General features: G+C 39.8%; 1 protein-coding gene across 1 annotated transcript in view; it reads left to right on the top strand.

The window, feature by feature from the left end:
- The window catches only part of LOC132825038 (keratocan-like), a 73,953-nt gene extending 62,463 nt beyond the window's left edge, over positions 1–11,490 (top strand). Inside the window, exons 2-3 of the mRNA XM_060840043.1 lie at positions 4,031–4,911; positions 11,035–11,490. Coding sequence (XP_060696026.1) covers positions 4,031–4,911; positions 11,035–11,207 — 1,054 coding nt within the window. The 3' untranslated portion in view covers positions 11,208–11,490. The remainder of the gene's footprint in view (positions 1–4,030; positions 4,912–11,034) is intronic.
- The last annotated feature ends 719 nt before the right edge of the window (positions 11,491–12,209 follow it).

The following is a 12,209-nucleotide window of genomic DNA, read 5'->3' as shown; positions in this document are numbered from 1 at the left end:
ACTCCTCAGTTTCTTGGTCTTCCTTGGGCTTCTAGCAACAAGGGTGTCACTCCCACCTTGGACCCTGCCAAATCATTCCCAAGAGCAAACTGAATTCCTGGAACTGACACTCTGTCAATCACTCCCACTGTAACTTACCCAGTCTTGAGTTGGCACTCCAACCTGATCTTACCTCAGGGAACACTAAGGTTCTGTCCATCTATCCCACAATTACCATACTCTTGGGGAACAGTTCAGAAAGACTGTATAATCGCCCCACCCTTACTATCAGTGACTGGTTAGATCCTGCATCTCTGAAAATTATAACTTCTAGTCCATCTCCCCCTGTTCTTTCTGAGTAAACTTTACACAACGAGGTGAATTCTTTGCAGAGATCAGGTACTACCTCTATAAGAGACAGTGAGGTCTGCAGATCTTGGAGATCAGAGTTGAGAGTGTGTTGCTAGAAAAGCACAGCAGGTCAGGCAGCACCCGAGGAGCAAGAAAATCAATGTTTCCTGCTCTTCGGATGCTGCCTGACCTGTTGTGTTTTTCCAGCAACACACTACTAACTCCATATGCAGCCCCTGCCTAAGCTGTGCACTTTTCTGCAACACCTCGGCTCTTCATGGGGTCTCCTTTACTAACTTCATTAATGCCACTGGTTTAGCTTCTTTTAGCACATCTTTTCCCACAGTGCCTTTCTTTAAATACCAGCACTGTGACATTATGTGTCCCACTTTCTGGCAGTGAAAACACCTTTTGCCAGTGCCCTTCTGAAACCACCCGCACTGTAATTTTCTGTGTCCCACTCCATTACAGTGAAAACATCTGAGGCCTTTCACCTCCTGTCCACCCTTTTAGACTTCTTTAACATGTGGTAAATTTTTACCAGTGTTCTCTACTCTTTTTGTTTCATCATGTAGGATCTTCCCTTCTCCCAACTTCTACCCTCACAGGACAAGATTCTGGCCGGAAGCTTATCTTATGCACCAGCATGTACTCATCTGCTAATTCTGCTGCCCTTCTCACTTCCTGAAATTTTCTGTTCCTCCACATAAATTCTTACCATCTCTGGGAGTGAGCTTTTAAACTCTTCCAGCAGAATAACATCAAAGGTCCTATCTATTTTTAAAGCACACACCCATCTATCAAAATAACTATGTTTAATTCTTTCGAACTCAACATAAGTCTGAACCATTGTCTACATGCTTCTGGTACCAATTCATAAGTACTTAAAATTGCCTGTTTAATCTCTTCATAATCTCTTGACACCTCATCTGACAATGCGGCAAACACCTCATTGGCTCTGCCTACCAGTTTAGTCTGAACTAGCATTACCTATAAATCCTCAGACCACTCCATCTAGCTAGCCAATTTTTCGAATGATATAAAGAAGGTTTCAACATCTTTGTCATCAAAATGTGGCAGAGTTTGACATATTTATTTTAATCATTACCATCTCTTTTAATCTCCATCCTGTTAACTTGATTTTGCTGACTAAGTCTCAACTTCCCAACCTCAAATTCTCTCTCTTTCTCTCTCTTCACTCTCTCTTTCTCTCTTCTCTCTCTTTCACTCTTCCTCTCTCTCCCTCTATTTATCTTCTAACTCCATTTTCCTCAATTGTAATTTAAGGTTTTTCTACCTCTACTGTACTTGTCTGTTTCTCTGATACATCTAAGTTTTTGAGTAACTCCCTTACAATTCCAGCTTTGGTTAAACTCAAATCTAACTTATTTGCTAATTCTAAAAATATGGCCTTTTTCTTTCCTTCTAAACTTTCTTGGCAAATTTGAAGATCATCTTCAAATTCCAGAATCTCTTTAGCAATTTTAAGAGCCATTTCTCTCACTTTTAGTTTAATCAACCACAAGTCACCAAAATTAAACCAAGTGCCTCACCTATGGTTTATATAAGGATCTAGGACACTAACCTGTCAGTGTTTAAATCTATTGGGACTTTCTATACCCCCAAATCTATTCAAATCTGTCTAAACCAGTTCAAATCCTGGATGGGCCCCCAAACAGTTACGTCAGGGGGTAAGCCCTCTGATTTAATTTAAACCAGAAACACAGAAAAGATTTATCCTGTACATTAATCTGTGAAAATTCAAGAGGCCAAGAACTATTTAAGGTATAAATTAACAACTTTATTTCTTAAAGTATAAAGAGAATAATTCACTAACATCTATTTACAACTCATTCCTCTAACCTATCTTTTACTTTCTCTGTTATAATACCAGTCTGATAAAACCTCTAATTAAGATTTACCAAAAATTTAAATTTTCAAAACCAGACAGATGCCGAATCTTTTCCTTATATCTTCCTTGGTCGTCTTTTCTTCTTCTTAGGGATTTCTGTTTCATAAGTTACTGATCGATAAAGGTACCTTTCAGAGAGCTATTCTCCAGGCAGTCTGCAGATGCTGGTGGCTTAGCAGTTCTCCTCCCAACTGTTCAATTTTTCCCAGTCTTATTACCGCCCGCCTCCCACAAAAGTGTTGGATTATGTAAATGACTTTTAAGATTAAAATTGTCAATATACTAAATTCAAAATTGATTGGAGGTTGGTATTTTTTGGGGTATAATTTAAACTGATTGGCCAAATTTGAATCTGTTTTGTCATTTCCAGGCAACCAGCTACCCTAGCTACTGGACCAAAATATTACATTATATTTTGTTGAGAAAACTTGGCACTGTCAGGTAGTTCTAGGTTTTGACACTCTTAAAGCTACAGTACACCCACATCTCCATAATAACGGCAATGCCAGTATCAATCAGATTCCACCTGTCAACCAATCAGCACTGTCTTATCAAGCATTAAAAATATTGGCTTTACTCTTAAATTGTATTCTTGCAAATTATCCTGATGAAATCATGATGAAAAACAAAAATAAATTAATACGATTTTCTGTAGGAAACTGAAATGGGGAAGCTCTGTATCTAGTTATCTCAGATGCAAAGCAGACTCATAGAATGTAACTTCACTGTTGAAAGTACAGTGAAATGTGGCAGGATTCAGCAGTTAGTAATATAGAGGTAATCTAAGATTCTAAAAGCAGAACTAAAGAGCACACAGGTACAACTTTAAATGAAACTAACACTAACTCCTCACTGTCACTGCGTTAAAATTCTGGAACTCATTTCCGCAGTACTCAGGTGTTCCCAGACCACATGGACTGCAGTGGTTTAAGGAGGCAGCTCATCACCTTCTTCTTAAAGGCAAAAAGGATAATTGCTGGCCTAATCAGTGACATCCAAATCTCACAAATACATCAGAGAAAAACTAGACATGGGGGGGAGTGCAGGAGGAATGACTTTCTTCATTAGCACTGCCAGTCAGAAGGCTTGCCTTTCAGATAAAGATAGAAAAATGTAGAGCTGTATAGATATATATAATTAGTGGACTTTCTGAAGGCAGGACAAATCTGAAAAATGGGCTTACATGAGGTCAGATCCCTTTATGACTGTATGGAATATAATTCCAATATAAGGAGGTAGGTATCTTGGAAGAAAGAAAATGCTTGGTGCATTTATTTGGACTGAAGTGATGAACAGATTTGACTTCAGTTAGCCAGTGGGTGTAATCAGTGTTGACTCTTTGTCTCCTTTGAAATGGGAGTTGGACCAGTTGAGTGGTCATATTGTGGGGTAAATAATCATTTTTTTAGAATTGCAGCAGTCCATGTGTTCTCCTGGAATTGTTTCAGACACTTGAAGTGGGCAGAGTGGAACTTTCTAGAACATTTATTCACCATGAAACTGGTTTATATCTTTGTCACGGGCTCCAAAATTTTCCAGAAGATTACATGGTTCTCCAAGTTCTGAGGGAACATTGATGGCATTATAACATTGTGGGGAGGTGGGGATGGGCTAATGAGGGATAGAATGATGACTCCTCAATCATCTTGAAGTGTGGACAGATTGATGGGTCCACTGTCCAGTTTGCAAATTGGTAACACTTCTCACATGAGATGTTTATCTGATTTGATGCCAAACAAGAAGTGTCACAGAACATTTTTATTTTATCCACTGTATTTTTCCTTTCAGGGCAGTTGCAAACATGAAAGGTGTGATCCAACCTGTTCTAGTTGTTTTATTCCTAAGTGGAGGCATTATGAGCCAGGATCTAACAAACTATTTAGAACGTCTAGAATACTTTTATGAATGCCCGAAAGAGTGTCGATGCCCTTCTACTTATTCAAATGCCCTGTACTGTGACAACCAAAACCTCAAAGAGATGCCCAAAATGCCATCAAGGGTTTTGTATGGGTACATTCAGAACAATTTCATCGAAGCACTCCCAGAAAAGTCCTTCAAGAACAAAACCCAATTGAGATGGATAAACCTAAATAAGAATATGATTACAAATGGCAACATTGATAAAGGCCTGTTTCAGAAGATGGAAAATCTGCTTCACCTGTACATGGATGATAATAATCTTGAGGAAGTGCCTGCACCCCTGCCAAGCAGCTTAGAGCATCTTCGCCTGGCCAGAAATAAGATTTCTCGCATACCAGAGGGAGCTTTCACCAACCTGGACAAACTGATATTGCTGGACCTGCAAGGTAACAACTTGAAAGACCTTGCCATTGAGGCGAACACTTTTCAAGGACTGAAGAGTCTACTGCAGCTCAATTTGGCCAAGAATGCCCTCAAGAAAATGCCCCCACAAATCCCCAATTCAACTCTGCAACTCTTCTTGGACAATAACTCCATTAAAACCATCCCACAGGACTACTTCAGTGGACTTCCAAAGCTGTCTTTCGTCAGGCTAAATCATAACAAGATTTCCGACACTGGAATTCCTGAGTTTGTTTTTAACGTGTCATCCATAATAGACTTGCAGTTGTCACACAATCAACTCACTATAGTTCCACCCATCCACCTCAGTCTTGAACACTTGTACCTCGACCACAACCAAATCAAAAGTAAGTCACAGGTTATTATAAAAGCTTATTGTATTGATAATACAGTTTTCAGTTTTCAAAAATGATTAAATGAAAGGAGTTGTCGAAATCATAAGGGGGTTGGATAGAGCAGATAGGATTAAGCTATCAGGGCAGCATGGTGGCTCAGTGGTTAGCACTGCTGCCTCACAGTGCCAGGGACCTGGGTTCAATTCCAGCCTCGGGCGACTATCTTTGTGGAGCTTGTGCATTCTCCCTGTGTCTGAGCACTCCTCTGGATGCTCTGGTTTCCTCCCACAAAAAGATGTGCAGTTTAGGTGAATCGGCTATATTAAATTGTCCATTGTGTTCAGGGATGTGTAGGTTAGGTGCATTAGTCAGGGGAAATATAGAGCAATAAGGTAGGGGAATGGGTCTGGGTGGGTTATTCTTCGGAGCATCGATGTGGACTTGTTGGGCTGAAGAGCCTGTTTCCACACTGTAGGAATTCTAATTCTAAACTGATTCTATTTGTAAAAGAATGAAGAATGATAGGAAATAGATTTAAAAGTGATTTGCAAAAGAAGCAAATGTGATATGTGAAAAAAAATTACAGAAGGTTAAAGTAAACTAGAAATTGGTCTTAAAAATAAAATCTTAAAGGAACTTCGAAGGGTGAGGCCGTTGGTTGTATCTAAGCTGGCGGGAGATTGACAAAGACGTTACCACAAAATCACAGACTGAAGAGGCGATTTGAAATTACCCACTGTCGACAGAGGGTGGTTGGGATGTTCTCATCATCATGCTGATTTGAAACATTGCCATAAAGGTTAATACAGTTAATAAGGTCAATAATTTCATGGGTTTTATTAATGGAGTGTGGAGTACAAATGAAAGGAGACTGTGTTGAACTTGTTAAGACACTAGTTCAGTCTTAGCTGGAGTACTGCATCGAATTCTGACACTGCACTTTCAGGAGGGTGTAAAGGCATTGGAGGGAGCGCAGACAAAATTCACTGGAATGATTCTAGACAGTTACAAAGGTAGAATAGAAATTTGGGATAATTTCCTTGGAGAAAGGTCAGACTGAGAGGAGTGGTGATAGAGGCATATTCAAAATCATTAAGGGTCTGGACATTGTAAGTAGGGATAAAACTCCTCCTCAAACCTAAAAGATCAAGTACAAGAAGGGATGGATTTAAAGTAATTGGCAAATACAGCAAAAGTGATTATGGATAAAAGGCATTTTAATGCAATGAGTGTTTAATGTCTGGCATGCATTGTCTACGAGTGCATAGAGCTACATTCAGTTAAAGCCTTCAAAAACTGTTACCTGCAGGGTTGAGGAAGAAAGTAGAAGAAAGATACTAAGTGAAAACTTCATTCAGAGAGTTGGTGCAGATATGATGGGCTGAGTACCTTGTAATATTTCTGTGATTTCGATGTTAATGGAAAATTGGAACAATAGGAAATCATAATTTTGGGACAGGAAGCAAGAGTGCTCCTGATGTATTTTTTAAACACAACATAGATGTGACCTCTTTACAACAATTTCCTTTGATGTAGAACCCTGTTGCTATTAAGTCTCTGAAAATCTGATGTTTAAAATTAATCAAAAGTTTTTTCCTGTGGAGTAAGAAACATCTGTGAGGGACAATTTTATGAATTCAATCTTTGCCAACTGATTGCATAAAGCAGAGAATTGCAGCATGGCGCCCATTGAAGTTGATGGGCAATATCCTGAAGTGCATCACTGCAGGCAAGATTGCTGACTGATCTCTTGCACATGGGGAAAAAAATTATTTTTCCAAGTAATAAATTTGTTATATTCTTTGTCACCAATTCAAGTTTCCTTTCATACTTTACATATTGGAAATGCACTTGGGAAAACTCTTTACTGGTGTATGTTCATACATGGACACATGAATTCAGAGCAGGAGTAGGCTAATCAGCCTCTTGATCATGTTTTCACCATTCAATAAGATCATGCCTGATCTGACTGTGATTTCAAATCCACATTCCCAACTCATTCCCCAGATCGCAATCTTAATAAACTTTGACTCGTAGAGTTCACAGAGTCATACATTTTAGAAACAGATCCTTTGGCCCACCATGTCTCCCCTGACCAACAAACACTAAACTGCACTAATCTCAATTACCTGCATTTAGTACACAGCCTGCGATGCCCTGGCATTTTAAGTACTCATCCAAATGCTTCCTAAATGTTGTGAGAGTACCTACTTCTACCACTCTTGAAGCACCACATTCCACATTTCTACCACCTTCTGGGTGAAGAAACCTTTCCTCAGATCTCCTCGAAACTAATTACTTCTCACCTTAATTTTGTCCCCTCTAGGAAAAAGATTCTCATGATCAACCCTGTCTATGCCTCTCATACTTTCGTATACTTCACTATTGTGACTCCCTGATGGTCTTCATGAAATCCTTCTGCATTTTGAAAGCCTTTTTTTTTGTCTCTAGTGCTTCTCTTTGCATTTTAGGGGAACTATGCTCTTTGAGTGGCATGCTAAATGAAGAGTGCATGGCTCACTGCAACACTGTTTATGAGACTCTTCATTATTATGATGTCCTGGCACAGATCCAGCATGAATAATGCAGTTACTCAGCTGGGAAGTTATTTTGGGTTAAGTATAGTGTTTTTCAATGCACCAAGTGGCCTCTTTCTGTGGTGTCTTAACTCTATGGATTGGATTATTAGGACAGTTTGCGATCTGGATCAGAGTGAAGGGGGTGGTTGGCATACATTTGATGTCACAGCCTCAATGTTGGTTTGCCACCTTGATGCCAAAGCTTTCCCTTACCCCATTCCCCTTCAAGCCATTTTTATGACATTATAATGCTTTTTTTTCTGTGATCTCTTTTGTCAATGTTTCAATTTTTAAAATTTAATCTATTTTTCCAATAAACCTGCTCAGTGATGTTATTACACACCTCTGAAGCAGGTGGGACTTCAACCTAAGTATACCAGTCCAGGGGTATCCAAGGGCAGCAAAAAAATGAATCTGCTGCCGGCCCCAAGCAATTAAGGTCATTATGGTTCAAAACCTGATCATTAAAGCCTCATTTACGTGCTGCCAGGAGCATCCCATATCACCCTGGATTATGTCTGAGGTAACTTGACTTGGACTTGGGACTTTGATTTGGAAATATATCACCATTCCTTCAGTGTTGTTGGATCAAAATCCTGGTATCCCTTCTCTGTTTCCACTCTGAAGGGATTCTATAATCTGCAACAATTCAAGAACATAGCTCACCAACATTTTCTGAAGGGAATTTAGTGTTTGACAATACATGCTGAACTAGCCAGGTCAGGTATTGAACAATACTGGTCTTAACTGGATGCATGTTTCAGTTTATTGCCTTGCTGCTTTTATTTTAAATGGCTCAGTGGAGAACTTGTTTGGGAAGGTTTTGGAGTCAGCCCAATCCCTTCCTGATTTGAATTGTCTATTTTTCTCCAGAGAGATAGAAAGACAAAGAGAGAATTAATGCACCACCCACTTATTCCGTTAAAATTCTGAACAATATCAATGAATATAAGTCTTTATTGAAAATATTCAATATCTCAAAATATAATGTTTCTTCTTTGTTCTTGCTCATCAACTAGGTGTGATCACAGTTCACAAAGGCCCTTCACTTTTCCTGATCTCTGGGAGAGGCCCTACTCCTCAATATCCTGTTGGATCACAAGCATCAACCTCCTTCTTGACCTTACTGTCTTCCTCTTCCTGAGTCCACTTCATACTTGGTTCTTGTAACATGATCGTCTGGCCTTTGTTGGATATACCTGTACTTGTCAGTCTTCTTTCCTGATCTTGCTGGATTTTGGCCGCCATGATTTTTTTCCCCGATGCTCACATTCTGGGTCCAGTCTCATCCTGTGGCTTGGCTGATCCACTTCAACATCCTCATCCCTGCCACAATGAAACTTCTATTTTCCACTTTCTTCAAGAGCCAAGTTTCACACCCATACAACAATGCTGGTTGGGCACACAACTTAAAGATCTAGTCAGGATGGCAATTTTGACTACCAGTCTATTTATTATGCCAAAACTAACTTACAAAAAATTTTTATTTTAAGATATGTCTTCAGTTCCAGTCTGGCTATGACAAGACCACATTATTGATCTCAATGTCCTTCACTGCTCAATGTCATTACCAGTGCCTGTTCACCTATTGAGCATTTACCAACCTTTAGATTATTCCTGACAGCCCACAAATAAGGTGAAGTTAATAAATGCAGTCTCTTTGGGTTTTCATTTGCACGGAATTTACTCTAATGTTGGGATGTTCATGAGACATAGTCCAAAGACCTGTATTATGAAGATCCCCATGTGTTGCACATGCTCAAAGTCCGACAGCCCATATCTTTAAAGCATGCCCATAATGAATGGCAGTGTTCCTCTGAGTACAAAACCTCTCTGCCTAGACCACTTTCCAGTAAACTTTGAAGAAAGTTCGAAAGTAGGTTCAGTTCAAATGTAGATTTCAGGTATTTAATGTGTTGCCATCCACCATCTCTCAATAAATGACATTCAAAAGCATTACTTTCTTCATGTGATGAAGAAGCTGACCCTCTAAGATGTGGGCAGAGGGAACAGAAAGAGAGCTACAATCATGTTTCTGGGGACTTTTGTTCCTCTTTGACATGAAGCCCAAAGCCCAATATTATGTGCACCTTGGGCATAACTAGAAGGAAGAACCAGTAAAACTGCCCGGTATGACCAGTAAGGCAATCGACAAGGTTTCCCATGGGAGACTGGTTAGCAAGGTTAGATCACATGGAATACAGGGAGAACTAGCCATTCGGATACAGAACTGCCTCAAAGGTAGAAGACAGAGGGTAGTGTTGGAGGGTTGTTTTTCAGACTGGAGGCCTGTGACTAATGGATTACCACAAGAATCTGTGCTGGGTCCACTACTTTTCATCATTTATATAAATGATTTGGATGTGAGCATAAGAAGTATAGTTAGTAAGTTTGCGGTTGACACCAAAATTGGAGGTATAGTGAACAGCAAAAAATTACAATGGGACCTTGACCAGATGGGCCAATGGGCTGAGAAGTGGCAGATGGAGTTTAATTCAGATATATGTGAGGTATTGCATTTTGGGAAAGCAAATCTTAGCAGGACTTATACATTTAATAGTAAGGTCCTAGGCAATATTGCTGAACAAAGAGATGTTGGCATGCAGGTTTATAGCTCCTTGAAAGTAGAGTCGCAGGTAGATAAGATAGTGAAGAAGGTGTTTGGTACGCTTTCCTTTATTGGTCAGAGTATTGAGTACAGGAGTTGGGAGGTCATGTTGTGCCTGTATAGGACATTGGTTAGGCCACTGTTAGAATATTGCATGCAATTCTGGTCTCCTTCCTATCGGAAAGATGTCGTGAAACTTGAAAGAGTTCAGAAAAGATTTACAAGGATGTTGCCAGGGTTGGAGGATTTGAGCTATAGGGAGATGTTGAATTGGCTAGGGCTGTTTTCCCTGGAGCATCGGAGGCTGACAGGTGACCTTATCGAGGTTTATAAAATCACGAGGGGCATTGATCGGGTAAATGGACAAGGTATTTTTCCTGGGACGGGGGAGTCCAGAACTAGAGGGCGTAGGTTTAGGGTGAGAGTTATAAAAGAGACCTCAGGGGCAACATTTTAATGCAGAGTGTGGTACGTGTATGGAATGAACTGCCAGAGGAAGTGGTGGAGGCGAGTACACTTGCAACATTTAAAAGGCATTTGGATGGGTATATGAATAGGAAGTGTTTGGAGGGATATGGGCCGGGTGCTGGCAGGTGGGACTAGATTGGGTTGGGATATCTGGTTGGCATGGACGAGTTGGGCTGAAGGGTCTGTTTCTGTGCTGTGCATCTCTATGACTCTAGGGCCACTAGTTTTTTGTTTCAAAATAGATGACCTCTATGACCAGAATGTTGATTTCTCAGTATTATTGATTTTTTACTAGTTTTTCTTGCTGCGTACCCATTCAGACAATGGGATAGCATTTCTGTATCTTCTCCTGACACTCCGTCTTGTGTCTGGTTAAATATTTAGATCCCCTCGCTGATGGGAAATGAAAAGTATTGAAAGTAAATGGAATGCTAACATCATATTTCCCCTGAAATTAACCTGTTTACTTTTTATCCACAGACATTAATGGAGCTCAGGTCTGCCCCATACCCATCAACACACTTAGCCAGGTGCCCTCAACGGATCATCAGCCTCGTCTCCGTTACCTCCGCCTTGATGGCAATGGAATCAAACCTCCCATTCCTCTAGAGCTCTTGATGTGTTTTAGACTTCTTACTGGAATTGTCATTTAAGTAGTCATGCTTACTCTCCAACTCAGTTCCGAGAGAAAGAGAAAAACATGCAGGTCTTGCGGGTCTGAAACTTGCAGTTTGAGATGATTCCTATTTGCATACCATCTAAACTGAAAAAATGGCAATAAAATAAATCCAGTAATGGCAGAAAAGCACTGGCAATAATTCAAACACATTTATCTTAAATAAATACCAATCTGAACTTCATTGAATTCTGGCCAGAAAAGAAAATCACCCAGTATTATTATCATAGGCAGATTTTCCAAGCCCTTACTTGCAATTAGATCCCTGATTCTCCTGCAAGTTTGTTTTGGAAAATTGGTACTCTTTAGTAAATCTTCATACTATAGTATTCCAGACTGAAGTAATATCTGGTGTTATGTCAAGGAGCAGAATCTGTACGATGTTGTAATTTTACATTGATCTTCTCTCTATTGAATTATAGATTCATTGTTTGATTGGAGATTTCACAATGCACACATTTAAAGCACCTCTTAGGTGTGACTTGTGTCATCTCTAACACATGTTCCGAGTTATGGTAAAAATTTAATTTGGAATTTTAATCCATATTGTACGTACTCCATTAACAACTAAAGCAAAATAACTTGCTTGTCACTCCATCATCTTCTTCCTCTGATCTACAAGACATTTTTATTCTGGAATCTGATCTGCTGAGGTCTACCAGGATATAATCCCAAATACAGAATGTGACTATGAAGACCAGAAGTCGGGAATCAGCAAAAATGTTGTAAATTCACATCAGTGGAAACAATCTGGAAATCTCTCCATGCAAAAGGCTGGAAATGTTAGGGCACAATTGGAGCTTTCAAGACCAGGATTGGTAGACTCATGTTAGGTGAGGTTGTCAATGGACAAGGAGCAAAGATAGGTAATTTATTACTCATTCCTGGGATGTGGGCATCACTGGCAAGGCCAACAATTATTGCCCATCCATACTTGCCCTTAAACCGAGTGGCTTGCTAGTCCATTTTCAAGGGCAGT

Source organism: Hemiscyllium ocellatum, chromosome 19 (genome assembly GCF_020745735.1).
Source record: "Hemiscyllium ocellatum isolate sHemOce1 chromosome 19, sHemOce1.pat.X.cur, whole genome shotgun sequence".
In the NCBI taxonomy this organism is placed as follows: Eukaryota; Metazoa; Chordata; class Chondrichthyes; order Orectolobiformes; family Hemiscylliidae; genus Hemiscyllium; species Hemiscyllium ocellatum.
Note: the sequence above shows the minus strand (reverse complement) of the source record. Positions and strands in the feature narration are given on the sequence as shown.